At 47.5% G+C, this 16584-nt stretch overlaps 1 protein-coding gene across 3 annotated transcripts; it reads left to right on the top strand.

Moving 5' to 3' along the window:
• Nucleotides 1-2699: 2699 nt before the first annotated feature.
• On the top strand, nucleotides 2700-16046 carry PIGU (phosphatidylinositol glycan anchor biosynthesis class U). Of its 3 annotated transcripts, XM_065691550.1 has the most exons (12): nucleotides 2701-2929; nucleotides 4910-4974; nucleotides 6210-6269; nucleotides 7222-7284; nucleotides 8392-8501; nucleotides 8880-8980; nucleotides 10766-10863; nucleotides 11244-11398; nucleotides 11901-12044; nucleotides 12385-12509; nucleotides 13793-13935; nucleotides 14425-16046. In XM_065691550.1, the coding sequence occupies exons 1-12, from the start codon at nucleotides 2800-2802 to the stop codon at nucleotides 14536-14538; spliced, it is 1308 nt and encodes a 435-aa protein (XP_065547622.1). In that variant the 5' UTR covers nucleotides 2701-2799; the 3' UTR covers nucleotides 14539-16046. The 3 variants fall into 3 exon arrangements, with proteins under 3 accessions (XP_065547623.1, XP_065547622.1, XP_065547624.1); XM_065691551.1 differs by lacking the exon at nucleotides 11901-12044 and having other exon boundaries at nucleotides 2700-2929; XM_065691552.1 differs by lacking the exon at nucleotides 4910-4974 and having other exon boundaries at nucleotides 2889-2929.
• The last annotated feature ends 538 nt before the right edge of the window (nucleotides 16047-16584 follow it).

Raw genomic sequence — 16584 nt, 5'->3', positions numbered from 1 at the left:
TGAAGAAAAGGAATAATGAGAACTCGTGGAGCCCAAACTAACTAATTGCATACGGATTGAGAGGTGGGTATTTTTTCACTGGCCGAACAGAAAGCTGGCGGGTGACGTAGCCAATGAACTGCAATGGGAGACAATGTGGAAAAGAAGAGGCAAAACCAAACGAAGTGTTTTATCAATAAAGGACCCTGGTACATGCGAGTACATGAAAGTGGACTTGATGGGAAAACCAAACCCACCAAAGAGCAGCAATGACTACATTGTGACTATGGCTGTGTGAGGTCTGTGGTGGGAAAGGCAGAAGAAGAGAACGCAGTGTAGCACTGAAGTGGTTGACCATAAGGAAATGAAACATGACAGCTCGTCCAAAATAAATGTTGGGTGAAAACCATTCCTCTGGGACATGGGGGTGGAGAGGAAGAGATCCCAAGGGAAGAAGAAGCATCTCTGAACTGTGAACACTGTTGCATGGAGGCCTGATGAGATCTCAGAATAACAGTTGTGCTCTTCCAAGAGCAAAAAGATGGAATTCGACTGGAAGAGCTGCCAGGGAGGATTGTAGGGTTCCTGAGGAACCAGAATGCCTTTTGTACAGCAAAGCTAGAAAAGGAGTGGCTTGTTTACCCAGAAAAATGTCACTGTTGCGTAATTCCAGCAGGGCACACAAAAAGTGCCCAAACCAGCATCTGTTTGCAAGAACAAAGATGAATCATCCGTGGATTGGCTCAGTCTTAAACAGTGTTTTATGAAAGTTCTGTGATGCAACATCACCAGGTTGTATTCATCATCTAAAGTGTCACTGTGGGTGCCTCACATAAGCCGTGCAATCAATGGAGCAAAGAAGCTTCCAACAGCAGCTCTCAGTTGCCTTTTGGGCTCCATCTAGATCTGCACTTCTGTGTTAGGCAACAAACACTGGAAGCTTTAGGGTAGGCAGGGAGAACAGACCCCTTCAGAGCTGCATTTGCTGTTGGACCAGCGATCACTGTCCCGCTGCAGGACTGCTGATGGTGCCTCAATAGGAGATGCTCAAACTTCAGGTGGTTAAACCACCCCCATGCTTCAGTACACCAACCCCTCTGTGTGTTAGTACCTGCTCACATGCATAGCGAGGAATTTCAGGAAGAAAGGATAGCACGTAAACCCCCTAAAAGCTACCATGGCTGGGGTAACCACCAGGACATGGGAGATCAGGTTTATATCTCTGCTGAAACCCCCCCAGATATGAACTGAGCAAGCCCTTTTTTCTGAGTTTTCTGGTTTTCTGTGTGCTGGCTTTGAGCTTCACAACACTGCTCAGCTGCACAGCACGCGCTGCCAGGTGATCTGATGGCTTTCCCTAAACCCACAGCAGTCTGGGCCTCTTTAACCTCTTCCTGATTTTCACAAAGCTTGTAGGAACCCTGAGGTTTTTAGAGGGCTGCTCCTGTGTCATTTGGCCAACAGTGGGTCCAAAAGTTACTGCCGAAGGCACCCGGTGTGTGTGTGTGTGTGCTTATTGCAACTCCTTACAGTCCCAGGCTATCACCCTGAGTTAGTGTCGCTGAGTTAGTGTCTCTCTGAAGACAGATTCCAAGGCTCTAGCACCTAACCCGCTCATATTTGCCTTACAGATTTGATGCATTGAGAGGGCTGAACATGTGAACTTAGCTTATGAACTTCAATCCGTTGCTGGCCTCAGGATCTCCTATTGGAGAAACGTGTGAGCAAACCTGTGCTCCAGAAACAGTCACTGCATTTGTCATGGATTATTCTTCTGACCTTTCTTTTTAGTTGCCTTTTGCACTGGGGTCGAACACAGAACAAGTGCAGTGGCACGATTTCACATCTGATTCCAGGTGCTCTCAGAGGTCATCTGAATTTCCCCAGGGCTTCTTTTTCCCTGCGCTGCATCAGGTGGTGCTGGTAAGGACATGGCACGGCTCTGACAGCAAAACCAGCATCTCAGAGCAGTGCAGCCTTAACCACACCACTGCGTTCCGTTTGTTCGGCAGAGCAGCACTCTCAGGCAACCGCTGTCAATTGGATCAGAACTGCCAGTTGGAAAGCAATCAGTGCCAGGAAAAAAGCACGTTTCAGATCAGAAAGCTCAAGGGAGTTCTGTTCACAGCTGCAAAGAATCAGCATTTCTAGCTCCTTTCTTACAGGCAAATAAATCAACTTGGACCAATCCAGTCTGATTGATTAGAGGATGTGCCAAGCCCCATCAGTCCCGGGGGCATCAAGTCCCATGGCCAGCTATAGTGCCCATGCCAAAAGGAAATCGGTTTTACCACCATAACCAGCACCTTCATAAAAGGTTGAATGTGATGATCTTAAAGGTCTTTTCCAACCTAGCTGATTCTATGCTAGTGCTGAAAGCAGAAGAGTTGGACACTGAAGCTTCCCTTGCTGCTTCAGGACCAGATTTGCTGTCCTGTGGCAGTGATCAGAACACATTAGAGGAAAGCCCTGCAAAGGCAGCAACTGAACAGATGCTTCCTCAACCCCAGCAAGGGCGTGAGCACAGCCGGAGGCACTCCTCAGCCCCTATGAGGCTGGTTTTGAAGGACGAAGGGATTAGCGAGGTCCTAAACGCCGCTCTAACCCCCTCACCCGGCGGGCGGGGGGACGCAACCTTCGCGTTCCGGCGCGGTCGGTCCCGCTGCCCTCGCCGTAGCTACGAGAGGTGCCGGGAAGCAGCGGCGCGGCGCGGGGGCTGCTGGGACATGTGGTCCTCCCGCCGGGCCGGCGCGTTGGCGCCCCGTTCTCCGGCGCCGCCCGGGAACTACAGCCGGCGGCGGCCGGTGTGCGCCCGCGAGGATGGCGGCTCCGCTGGTGCTCGTGGTGCTGGTGGCCGTGACGCTCCGCGCCGCGCTCTACCGCTCCAGCCTCGCCGCCTTCATCTCCGAGCGGGTCGAGGTGTCGTCCCCGCTGAACGCCTGGAAGCGAGGTGAGGCCCGGCGAGCCCCCGGAGCGGCCGCAAGGGCCTAGGCCCGGGCGGGTGGCGGGGCGGGGGATGCCCGCAGCCTGTCAGGTGCGGTGAGGAGGGCGCCGGCCTGCAGTGCCGGGGCCCCCCGCACCCGGGCAGGGCCAGAAGCCTTCGGGGTTGGACCGTGGAGGTTGTCCGGGGAAGAGCGAGCGCTCGGCTGCTGCCGGGGAATGGAAGGGACCCGGGCCGGAGGCGGACCCCGTGTATCGGCTGTGCTGGCTGCTCCTGTGCGTGCTGGTTGTGTCAGAGGTGGGCATCCGAGGGGAGAATGAGACTTGGAGCTGAATACGTGGTTTTGGCAGCACTGAGTCATAGGATTATAGAATCCCAGCCTGGTTTGTGTTGAAGGGACCTTAAAGCTCCTCCAGCTCCAGCCCCTGCCACGGGCAGGGACCCCTTCCACTGGAGCAGCTTGCTCCAAGCCCCTGTGTCCAACCTGGCCTTGAACACTGCCAGGGATGGGGCAGCCACAGCTTCTCTGGGCACCCTGTGCCAGCGCCTCAGCACCCCCACAGGGAAGAGCTTCTGCCTAAGAGCTCAGCTCAGTCTCCCCTCGGGCAGGTTAAAGCCATTCCCCTTGGCCTATCCCTACAGGCCCTTGTCCAAATCCCCTCTCCAGGTTTAGGCCCCTTTAGGCACTGGAAGCTGCTCTGTGGTCCTCCCGGAGCCTTCAGTTACGTCCATCACACTGTACCTGCACATGCATGGGAGTTTTTGTAGAGCTGTTCACAGTTTCATCTTAGTTGTTCAGTTTGTGCCCCACATGTTGTTACCAGCATGATTCAAGTTCTTATCTGAAGTCTGAGGTACAGTTTAATCAGGGCTTTTTGGTGGCATCCATCTCTATAGCAGTTAAGCCTGTGCAGAACCTTCATTTATTTTAACGACACCCCCCTGGGAAAATAATATCTAGTTATTATGCAGGAAAAGCTATTTGCAGTTTTAGGGTGAAAAAACAGTGGCACAGAGTAATAAAGGTCAAAAGCTTGAACGCATTTCATGACCTGATGCCTCTGCTCTGCAGTGCAGCACTTCGCCCTCCATAGTTTTATAAATGCAGCTCCCAATCATTCCCTTGCAGCAAAAGATGCTTTGTAAGTCTTGTCTTAGAGCATCATGGTGGGCATCGAGGTAGTGAGGAGCACACGATCACCTGGAAAAGCTGGGCTGCCGTCATACAGGGATTCTGTGGCAGAGACGGGGTCTTCTCCAGTGTATTGCTGAACCCAGAACCTCTTGTTGCTTCCTGCAGCCTCCTGCCTTTTGCCTCCGAACAAATGGACTCATTTCGCGTAGCTCCTTTCACTGCACAGTCCCCAGGGAGCCTCTGTGCTCAGTGAGGTGGGGAGCCTGTGGAAAAGCCTGTGCATGCATTGCAGTACAAGCTGTAATTACATGATCACAAAGGATCTGGATGAAAGCTGCAAAATGTCAGCAATTTTCAGAACCAGATAAAGCTAAAAGCTTTGCCTGGTAATCTCTATTCGTTTCTGCTCTTTTATGTCGGTTTTGGATGTTTCAAGTCTCTCTACATCTAATTCGGCAAAATAGTTCAAATTCTTTATTATGTCATGATTTGTCCTCTTAGAATTAAGTATTTTTTTCGGTGTAGATACCATGTGTCACAGCAATGGTGACTTAAAATCTGTCAGTATCATACGTGTGATTTATGAATAGGGAAGTGCAAAGCACTTCAGGTATAACATTTTTAGCTGAAAGAGATTATAGCTGCCCATTCAGTTACCAAAGAGCTTTGTACGGCAGACGTAAGGAGGCAGTCAGTCAGTTGTAGCTGGTCGTTGGCTTTGTGAGGTTTTGTGTCACCCACTGAGATGGCGATTCAATGTGAGATTCTTTCAAGTGTGGGTGTAGTTTTACCATCATGAGATCTTTCTCTTCCCACCTTTCAGGATTCTAATGCAGGCATTTTGTGTGTTTCAGTGGTTGAAGGACTAGCTCTGCTGGATTTAGGGGTCTCGCCATACTCTGGGGCTGTCTTCCATGAGGTCAGTATGCATGCTTCATTTTGAATGTGATGTTAAAGTGGCATGGTTCTCAGTCTTGTTGCCCTCAGCTTGGCAAAGGCTTGTCCCGAAGACTTCATAGAAATTGGAGTCGTGTAGTTGTCTGTGCGGTAGTTGTATATGTAGTGACTAGTACAGTGAGGAAATACAGTTCATCACAGAATAACTGTGCAGGTGGTAGACATTGTAAGATTCCTTACTCTGTGAGGAGAGCCTGAAATAGGGGAAATCTGTAATAAGTAAAATACTCTGTTCACATCCAGATGTTTCTGTGAGCAGAAGCCAGAGCAGGGAGAGGCAGTGTCATTGTGAATCTGAACACAGTTTTACTGGCTAGCAGCATCTTGAGTTTGTGTGTTTGCTGGAATACTGACATTAGCACAGGCAAGTAGTACCTTTACCCCTCATCTTGAGAGCACCTCGTTCCTCCAACACTTCAGCATCTGCGGGGTTTTGTGCCCTTAGGTCGTCTGGTTGATAGGAAGTTACATTCATACCCGTACCTCTGAAAACTTGCATCTCTTCCACAAGTTCTCCTCCTTTACACAGTGTTTTCTCTCCAGCGTTTTCCCTTGCTTATTTACACCGTCACATTGTTTTAAAAGTATTTCAAAAGAAACCTGTTTGCTCACAGTGACTTTACACCATGTCAATATAGTACTTCCAGATGAAGCTTTTCTGTCACAGGGATAATTCAGGAACATGCTCTTCCTCCTACCCTTGAAGGGAAAAGCTGTGGGAGTGAGAGGATGGTAGGACTGTAGTCCCACTGCTTTGTGTTTTTAACATGCTTTCTTCTTTTTGCTTTATAAAAGGCTCATCTGAACAAGAGGCTCAACAGTGAAACCAGCTTTCGAAAGTACCTGTGAACAACCTGAAAAAGGATAGATTCTCTAGGAAAAACCTACTTTCTAAAGCTGTTCTTTATATGCTTTCTACTGTAACTCTACCACTAGGCTAGTAGAACTGAAAAGTTGGAATATGATTTTCAAAGTTGATTGTGTCTTTTATAAAGCGTATTGAGAGCTTTGCAAGAGAAAAGATGAGTACATGTGCTTTGATTAATCACTTTACACTGAAGTACCCGTGTTGTAGAAGAGGGCAAGGAAAATTACCTTTCACAGTGTTTCATAGTGCTACTCCATTGTTCTCATCACATTTCCAGCTGTTTTATCTGGACAGTATTTGACATGGGTTTCCCTTCTGCTCTTTTTTAGACCCCGCTGATTATATATCTCTTTCACTTCCTGATTGAGTATGCTGAATTGGTGTTCATGGTAAGTGCCTCTGGAAAGCTGCTCTTGAAAGGTCCCATTCTGTGAAATGCTGAGTATGACTTTTACTCCTGCAAGTATCAGGGACCTTCAGCCTCTCTGCAGCTCAGGTTCCTGCTGAGTTCACAGTTTAATTAGAAAGGCGGCTTTGCCTGTACAAACCCAAGTTCAGGCTTTTCCTTTTTCTGTACATATTCCTTTTTTTGTGAGTTCTTGGTTAGGAAAGTATCCCCAAAGCGCGACAGGAAGCTGGCATTTGGCTTCCATTTCAGAGGTTACCTCTTCCAGGTCAGAATATTTTGTCCCCTCAGCCTAATCCCTACACTACAGTGTTTCTCACTGAAACCTGCTGCCAAACCCCAGGCCTGCAGAGAGCACAGATGGGTTTGTCCTCCACGTGTCTCTTGTAAACTGTTCTCTGACTTCTGCGTAATTCAGAAGGACAGAAGTACAACTGGCTGCATGTGACACCTCTCCCCAGATCCCTGCTGGGCAGGTCCTGTGCAGACCTCAGAGCCATCTGCCTTGTGCTTGGGCTAGTGACTGTACTGTTGCCTGGTAAGCCTGGGACAGCTCGAGGCAGTGTCACGCTGCATTAATGGACAGGTGGATATAGGCAGCCAGGCACTGCCTCGGTGTTGCCTTATGCTCTAATTAGACCCATGATTCTCTCTATTATCCTCACATCTTTCCATGAACAGTTTGTTTCCCCTTAATTCCCCATTCTCTCATTCTGTAAATATTAATATCTTCGATACAGCTCATGGCTTCCGGGTTAAGCGATGATGTGTGAATATAGTGTCCAAATCAGCAGTCCAGTGTTTTTTAAGCTTGTTTTTGTTTCTGATGAGCTGGCTCAGATCAGAGCCCTTATTCAGCATTGCAGTACTGTCCAGTATATTATTTTTCCATTTCTTGATTTTGCTCACAGTCAGTCTGTGCCTTGCTTTTTTAGATAACCGATGTGCTCACTGCTGTTGCCCTTTACTTGGCCATCCAGGAATTCAACAAAGTTGTGGTAAGCTGATTTGCCAGTGTTGGTCCTCTTCTCCAAGCAAGTATAATTATCTTGTACCAAAGAAAACACATGCCAGTGGATGCAGTGCCAGTCAGTCCTTGTGGTAGTAAATCTGATCATATCTGGATGATCAATAAACACGGGGACTGAATGTGATAAACAGCTGAGGTATTGTAAGTATTGTTGTGGCAGTATTAAAGTGTGAAACAAATTGGTGTCTACCATGCTGCACTTGCATGATGATCACAGCAGTGTAGGTTCTTTGATGTGAAAGAAGTATATAAGGAATTTGAGGAATTAGTGAGGTTGCAATAGCCAATGAAATGATAGGGTCGAGGGTCACAGCACACAAGAGGAGATGTGAGATTTTAGAACGTGTGCTGAAACCCCTCCTTCAGTTGTTGTGGCAGTTTGCGATACGCAAAGGTTGATTACTGGACTGTGGATTTGGCAAGACTTGAGCATTCCCTTTTCCCTTCCTGGAATGTTTGACCTTAAGCAGGGTTTGTGTTTGCACACAGCATGAGTTAATACATAGACTGGAAATATGTAAAGGAAGGAATAAAACCTTCCAAGGATGCTGAGGTGACATAAGTCATTCTAATGAGCAAGGTGAAGGTCTGACCCCACGTATTACTTGTTCCACTCAAACTGTAGGTACATCGACTTGGAGGTGAATGATTCCTCCCAGCTCTCTCTCATAAGTAGCTCATAGAACATTTTGTGTAAGCAACGCTGTGCTGCCTGTGATCCCAGAGGGGCGGTGGTTTAGTATCAACATGAACAGGGAGGCTGCATTTTCTACAGCATGCATGGGGTCTCCCATCCAGCTGCGTGCTTGTTCCTTGTCCTCTGACTTTGAGGTTGAAGAAATAACTTGTGATAGAACTGCAGACACATGAAAATCCTGTGTTTGAGTTACTTTGCTTCCACTTCAGTTGTGGAAGAGAGGGGTTGTGTTTTGTTCTGTGTGTGCAACACCTCATGTAACATGAGTTTTGGCTCATGCCTGGGGACCATGTATGTTCTATAGTAATGGAAATCCTGAGTAATAAGAACTAATGACTTTCCTCATCTGACAGTCTTTGGTCATTCTCCTTTGTTCAGTTCAAAAAGCAAAAGCTCCTGATAGAACTGGATAAATATGCACCGGATGTGGCTGAACTCATCCAGACGCCCATGGAAATGCACTACATCCCCCTCAAGGTAGCACTATTGTAAGTATTGCAGTAGGCTGCTTTGGTTCATCAGCTCCTCTTGGGCTTTATTTGTCTGATTTTGGGCTTCAACATTTGTTGAAGATTTTTTCCCCCCAGAAAGTCTGAATTTCCTGTTACAGGTAAAATTCCCTTCAGCCCTGAATACTTCCCAACATCTCCTTTCCTCCATTGTGCTCCCTGTGGCTGCTGCCCAAGGCCACAATCCAAAGATCTGGGTTTTGCTTCAGACTGGAAACCTGTTAATTTGATGATGATAAAATCCCATCAAATATAAATAGACAGAAAAAAACGGCAAAGTGCATCTGTTCTTCCTTTGAGCATCTCTTATTAGATGCTGTCTCCTTCGAATGTAACCCAAGCTCTTCTTTTTTTCAGCTATCTATTAAACCCCTACACTGTGATGTCTTGTGTGGCAAAGTCCACCTGCGCCATCAACAATACTGTCATTGCATTCTTCATTTTAGCCACAATAAAAGGTAACACAGTGAAGAAAAAACGGTTCTTTCTAATTTTCTATGGAGGTTACCAAAGCAGCAGAAATTAAATCAAGGTAGAACTTTACAGATCCGCTTGTTACAAAGACCTCAGTGAAACACTGCAGAAACGAGACTGGAACAAGGTCCAAATTCTGCCTGAAATCATGAGATCAAGAGAATTTAGATTCAAGTTAAAACTTACTTTCACTTCAGTGTACCTAGGAGTTTCATCTCTAAAACAGACTCCTTTTCCTGGATGACTTCAGATAGTTTTCTGTTTATGAAGAAATGCATGTCTGTGGGTAGGAGGACATAATGCTCTGATGCTCTTTCTTTTGTGTGGGAATATGCACTTGAAGTGTTGTATACAATTTCATTTCAAAGCGTATCTTTGAACTTTCATTCAAAAGCAAACAGTTGCCTGCAGCTGTTGCTTGGCTTTCACTCACAGTTGTAAACTGGGTTTGAAATGAGCTAATTGAGCTTTGAGGAAGCAGACACAGTAACCAAAGACCCACACCAGCCCAGCTGAATAGATTTTGACAATAGCTGTTTCATTCATTTTGTATGTAATGGCAGGTTTCTATTTTGTATCTCACTCCCCAGCTTAAAGTCTTTTAGCATGTGTGATTCTTATGAGTCACATAAGACTTAGGAATTCTCTGCTGGATCAGAATAAAAATCAATCTGATTTCCTGTCTCCAGCAGTGCCCAGACCCAGACATTGCAAAGAAAGCTGATATAGATCTAGTGCTTCCAAAAGAAAGTTTTCCCCCACTTATTGACTGATAGAGGCAGGAGGAGCTTTCATTTAAAAGCATTTACAAAAGCAAATGATTATGGTCTGTTCAGTTAAACTGATTTGAAACTGTTCGCTGATACAGCATAAGATGAATAGTTCAGTCATAGACAAATCTATGCTGTCCCTTGTGTTCTCCCTGGCTAGGATTGTGGCAGCCTCTAGGTTTTAAAGTGGGCAAAGAGGGTATCAGATTATGACTATGATTTTTGGGTACCAGTTTTGTAGATCGGTGCAGAACTGAGCACTCAATAAATAGAGGACAGGGACATTTCTGTATAGGAGAATGTAATCGAAGACTGGGCTTGTACTTTTGTTGTTTAGCCTGGGACCTTTTGGACTCTCTTTCTGGTGTTGGTAATCAGACAATGTGAGTACTTGGCACTTAGCTCAACCTGAGATACCTCAAATAAAGCTTCCTCAATCTAGGCATTCGTATTTTTAAGACCACTTGGAAAAGCTGTGCTAATCCTTTCTATGCCTCAGCTTTGGTATCTGTAAAGTAGGGCTTATGCTACTCCATTACTTCAGCTGCAGGCTTCTGCTTGCTGTCTTCACAGAGCTTTGCTGAGGGACCTGACACATTTTGGTGACGAGGTTCTCACCCAGTATGTGTATAACAGCTGCTTCATGTGGATGTGACTCGAGTGAATGCATTCCCATGCATAAACAGCAGCCAGCATGGCCTATATATAGACTGAATTACACAAATCTTTCTGTGTGTGAATGAGAGGAGATAGAAACCAGTCAGTGGTTCTTTCTTATGGGATAATCACCTTGGTATGAGTCATTCTCCTTTCAAAATTAGTAGTTAAGAAAATGACACTCTTCAGGACACATTCTGCTAAACCTGCCTTTAAGTGGTGGTCTGATAACTGTAAAGCCCCTGCAGAGGGTTATGCATTTCTTTCCTTGTGGAGGTCCTATCTGTAAGGCTGTTCGTGTTAAATGTTCCTTATAACTGAACATCTTTTCTTTCTTTGCAGGTAGTGCCTTCCTCAGTACTCTGTTCCTGGCCTTAGCAACGTACCAGTCACTCTACCCTCTCACACTGTTTGCTCCAGCACTCCTTTATCTTCTACAGGTAGATAATGTCTAACTGTTGGTACCCAGCTGATCTGAGTTCACGCCGTAGAAGGCGGCAGCACAGTATTGCAGGCATCTAAGATATAAGTGTAGCTGTGAGGAGATGGGTTTAATTCTTACATTGACTGCATGAGAAATGACCAGCTTAGCTACTGTATTTTCAGGCACGGTTTTGGAAATCCGTGCAGTGTGTATGGCTGAATTGGCCAGAGTGAAGAACATCAGGCAAGCTGTGCTTGAGAGCTGGTCCTTCCAGTGCCACAGTGCCAGTGTTTGGTGCTTTCTTTCGTGGATTTAAAACGATGATCTGAACACTCGGGCTTTCTTGTGGCTTTCCACCTGATGAGGGCTATCTGCCTGCTTGTATTTCATTTCCAGCGTCAGTTCATACCAATCAAACTGAAAAGCAAAAGCTTCCAGCTCTACACCATGCAGTATGGGGCCCTGTACCTGTGCAACCTGGGGGTGATCATCTGCCTCTCCTTCTTCCTCCTCAACTCCTGGGATTTTATCCCCTCTGTTTACGGGTTTATGTAAGTATACAGATTCTTACTGGCTTTTCTGTCTAGCCCCTACTGTGCTGTTTCTCATACATCATACACAGATGCCCCACTCCCTCTGCTAAGAAAGAAGTGCGTGATCCATGAGTTTACTGTCAGTGCAAGAAAAGAAAGAGTGTGTGGAGGAGAGCAGCGTTAGCCAGCTTCTGTTAGTTAGCAGCAAGAATTAGAGAAGGCAGGAGATGCTTTCCACTGAGTTGGTTGGAAATGGATTTGATTGTCGAGCTACCATGGCTGTGAAATTTTTTGTCTCTGAAGAAATGTCTGCTTGGGAATGGTTTAAATCCTGCTGGAGCATAGGGAAGGATTAGTCCCTTTTCTCTCCAGGTTTTCACCCCTTTGGCATCCCTTCGAGGGATTTAAAATATAGGTCCTCCATGCAGCAGCACATAAGGAGTAATTAATGTAACAGAAGCAGGTCAGTGAAAAACAACCATTTAAAAATGTTACCTTGACTTTTCTTTTCAAATTTCAGCCTTTCTGTTCCAGATCTGACACCCAATATTGGCCTTTTCTGGTACTTCTTTGCAGAGATGTTTGAACACTTTAGTCTTTTCTTCGTATGCGTCTTTCAAATCAATGTGTTCTTCTACACCATTCCCTTGGCGATAAAGCTAAAGTAAGTATGTTTCTCTGCTGGTTTTGTTTTGTTCCCGGTTGTCTGGCGGAGGTTTATAAATCTGGTTTCAGATGTCTGGAGCGACACACCCGGATTTTTAACAGGACCTGTCCTCCTCATTTCCCAAAGTTTCAATCTCTGTTCCTCTGAAATCCTCGTCCTGCTTCTCTGCAGAGCTGCTCAATCTATCCCACCCAGCATTCGGAGGCTTGTTTAAAGAGAACAAGGGACAAGAGCCTCTTCAAGCCTATCCACAGTGCATTTGTGCCCTTTATGATATTTGTTTCCCATTTCCAGACTTTACTGCATCCTCTTATCCTTTGTGTCTGTTTCCTTCTAGGGAGCACCCTGTGTTCTTCATGTTTGTCCAGATCGCAATCATTTCCATCTTCAAGTCCTATCCCACTGTGGGAGATGTTGCACTGTACATGGCCTTCCTTCCCGTCTGGAACCACCTTTACAGATGTAAGTTCTTTGTCTTTGATTGTTCTTTAGCTGGAATGAGAAAGGGCCTGTCCAATAATCATCACCACTAAACCAAAGCAGGCCCGTGTCTGCAAGCTCTTGCGGCCTCCTTGGGGTGTCTGAAAGGAGGTTGCTTTTTAATGGTGTTACAGTCTCTAACATGTCTTTAGGGTCAGGGTTGAAATTGGTTTAGGAGGGAATTTTCACTTGTACCTTTACCTTCCAAGTTGGTCTGAAGATCGGTTCTTTTGTAAGAACCTTTTAGAGTCCTTTTACAAAGGCTGTGGCTTATTTAAAGTACATCCATCGTTCAGAGCTTCACTGCCATTGAAGGCTGTGTACTCTGAACACTGCTCCTGCAACTGGGGATTCCCCAGCAGTGAAACCCTGCACCTTGCAGTACTTTGTTTTGCATCTGCTTGTTTGCTTAGGGTGACAGGAACTGAATTACTCTGAGCAATTGTCCGGTTTTCCTTTAATGCTTCATAAAGAACCTCTTTAGCTCTGTAAGTCACCAGAGAGCTTCCTAATGATTTTCAGACTCGCTCTAGAACCCACTACCCTGGGGAGATTTGGAAACGCTGTGTTTTTCTTAAGTGTTCTTAAGTAACTGCTTTTGTCCTGCCAAAGGACAGGCAGAAATAGTTCACAGAAGCCAAAATCTCTTCTGGCCTGGCAGTTACTGGCTGTTTTAGACAAAGTTGTGCTTGTTTTCTCTCCATCTGACACATACACAGACTGATGGATTCTCTTCACGCTCAGCTGCACCTCTCAAGGTTGTGTGTCAGTGCATTTGGCCTGGATGAGTTTCCTCCTTTTATGGTGCTTTCATTTCCTTACCACTTCCCAGGAAAGTCTCTCTTTTCCTATGGCTCACGGGTTTGGGTTTTTCCCTTGATGAGGCTAGGGAATGGCACAATCTGAACTATGATGCTGGTGAAAGGCCCTTCTCAAAACTGTTACTGTAGTATAGGCACTAAAAAGCCAAAGTCTTCTGAGGAGGAGTGTTTGAAAGCAGGACCTGGAAGGAAAATGCCACCAATAAGGACTTCACACTCAAGCAAAGGCAGAAGTACTTATTTAAAGGGAAGTATAGTGGATTTCTTATAAAAAGCTTGCCAAGGCCAGGGCATTATTAAAGCAAACTATGAGAGATGAGTGGAGAGAAGTGTGTGCTGGCAAGTGTCTGTGCCTCACTGCACGTCTCCTAACTACCACTGCTGGTTGTGTGAGCGTGGCTGCTCAGTAATGCATCCTTTTAACAGCTTGGTTTTCTTTTGCAGTCCTCCGGAACACCTTCATCCTGTCTTGTGTGCTCATTGTCTGCTCCCTCCTGTTCCCTGTTCTGTGGCATCTATGGATTTATGCAGGAAGTGCCAACTCCAATTTTTATTACGCCATCACGCTGACTTTCAACATAGGGCAGGTCAGTACAGCGAGGCAAACAAGGCTGCACTTTGGGTAGGTCACTGCATCGGGTGTCTGTCAGCAACAGGGAATTCTGCAGGATGTGCCTGGCTCTTTGCATCCTGTGTAGTTCGTGCATGGCAGCTTCTTGCCTCTCCTTGCTCCTGCTGAAATCTCACCTCACATTCTGGCACACTAATGGGAAAGAGCTTTTGTAGTATTTGAGCTATAGCTTAACAATCCAACTTACAGAGCTGCTGTCTCCTTAGTGGACATGCCTGTGACAACGTGGTGGTAGTGTAACAAATAGGTTAGTTTAAGTCTCTCTTGGCTTAATAGTGCAAGGCAATGGGCGAGGAGTGTTCACAGATTCAGTGTCTCCTCTCACAAAGTGTGCTGAACAGCCCAAGAACTTCTTAAACCCCATCAGGGTCCATCACAAATGCATTCCCTTTTTACCCCTGGTTCTGGAGCATCACTGATGTGTTTGAACGTCTTGCTTCTGCAGATCCTGCTCGTCTCGGACTATTTCTATGCCTTCCTCCGGCGGGAATACTACCTCACTCATGGACTCCATTTGACAAGGCCAGATGGGACAGAAGCCATGCTTGTTTTGAAGTAAGGATTGTGCCCACCATTCCCAGGACGTGGACCACTCTAAGGAAACGCAAAGCTTGGGGTGTGTGGGGTGGGTGGGGAAGGTTCCCTGAATGAGGTCTAACTTTGGGAATGATGCCTGCTGAGAGAAAGGGCTGAGGTTCTTCTGGGAATACCCTCCTGAGCTATGGGCTCAGTGCAGAGACTAAGAGCTACAAGTAGGAGCTGCAGTGCCTCCATTGGAGCATCTCCCTTCTTCCCTAAGCTGTGCTTTTCACTATGACCTCAACCATCACCTCGGGGCAGTCCAGCAGGAACTGGAGAAAGCATCTGAGCTAAAACCAGGGCTGCATCTCTGGTCCGGAAAGAGCTCAGACCATAAACTGTTCACTTTACTGTCACTGCTTCTGGAGATGTTTGCCTCTCCAGGGAATTTCCCCTTCACTGCTTTGACCAGTAACGCTCCTGCTTGGCACACGGCAATCTCTGGGTACCTGGTTCCTAAGCTCTGGCTGCAGGAGCCATTTGTTGGTTCTACTGCAGTGGGATCTGGAAGAATGATGTGTGCTCAGGTGCAGTGACCAAGGCTGACTGACCTGTTGGAAGGAAGATGGCTGGAGCTGCTGCCACGGATAATAATCTTGGTGCTCAGACCCTACTAAGAACTGGAACTGGGGTGGAAAGCAGGGTGGGCACCAGGTAACTGCTGTATCCTGTTGAAGCAACAGCCACCTTCATCTCAGGAGCTGCAGACAGGAGCGTTCCAGGGTCCCAGAAGAAGGCACAGCTGTGCAGACAGACTCCTGCTGCTCCTCCTTTCTGTAAGGTAGCAAAGCCTGGCGGTGCAGGGCTCACACTGCACCTTTGCGATCGCCTGGGGCAGCAGCCTGGATGCGGAGTGCAAACTGCCTGTCCCAGCTAAGGACCAGGAGGTGTCAGCATTTCCCCTTAGGGCCCCAGACCAACTCCAGAAGGAGCCTCAGCCCCTGCTCTTGTGCAGTAGTTGGGCTCCAGGTTTTCCACAGCCACTTTAACACCATGGGGGACGCACTTCCCTGTGTTACCCTCTCGCAAGCAGAGCAGTGGTGTCTGCTGGCTGCGCGTGGAGGCCTCGTTTCCCCATGGCTCCCATCTGTCTGCACTCAGACCTGCTCACTTCAGGGTTGTTGCTCCTGCTGCTCCCACATGAATGTGAACCTCAGGCATGTTCCTGCTCTGCTCATTGTGTGGTGGCACTGAGAAGCAGTAACTGTAGGGTGAAAGCCTCTTGCTGGTATCAGGGCAGCAGGCAGGCAGCTTCCTACTGACCCTAAGGGCTGGCAACGTGACATCAAACCATGGCTGGTACAGAGCACCTGAGATGGGACTGTCCCTTGTGTGACCACATCTCCTTTCTCTCTGGACAGTTAAAACTTCTGCCTTACTGCACTGCTACTGGCGCTTTGGGGGGTGTTAATCCAAGGCCAGCTCAGCCCCCGCGCTCGGCCCCTCTGGCTGCGTAAGAGGAGCATAATAAACTGCAATTTTAGACAACCTTCTGTGCTCCGGGTTTGAGGGGGGGAGATGGGGCTCTAGGAGACAGGGGGAGGCACATGGAGGGGTCATGAGGGGATGTGGAAGCAAACACAGGGGTGGGAAGGGAGAACAAGTGGCCTTGGGGCTGAAGGGTGTCAGGAGCTGCTCCTCCTCCAGCTGTTCCAGCCCAGGCTGTTCCTGCCCCGCTGCTGGAGCCCCGCAGGGACACACAACCTCAATCTGCCCGGCCCCCTGCCCGCATCCCAGCAATCTTACCCTTCCCCCCCCACACACCAGCATCACACACACCAGCAGGTCCAGCTTGAAGTCTGCCTGTGAATGATACTCACAGACACCCAGTTTGGGCATGGCACAGGCACTCATCCCCCCAGGAGCATCCCACCTGCTCCAGGAGCTGCCACCACAGGCTGGGTACCTGCATCCCAGTCTGACTCCAGTGCTGGCTCCAAACCCATGCCTGCCTCTCCAGCAGCGATCTGAGGTGATCAGGCTGATCAAGCAGGACTTCACTTTTCCTTCTTCCCCTACACAACAG

The sequence above is a fragment of the Lathamus discolor genome, chromosome 11, assembly GCF_037157495.1.
Source record: "Lathamus discolor isolate bLatDis1 chromosome 11, bLatDis1.hap1, whole genome shotgun sequence".
Classification (NCBI taxonomy): domain Eukaryota; kingdom Metazoa; phylum Chordata; class Aves; order Psittaciformes; family Psittacidae; genus Lathamus; species Lathamus discolor.
The sequence above is the reverse complement of the archived record's forward strand: the minus strand, read 5'-3'. Positions and strand labels throughout refer to the sequence as shown.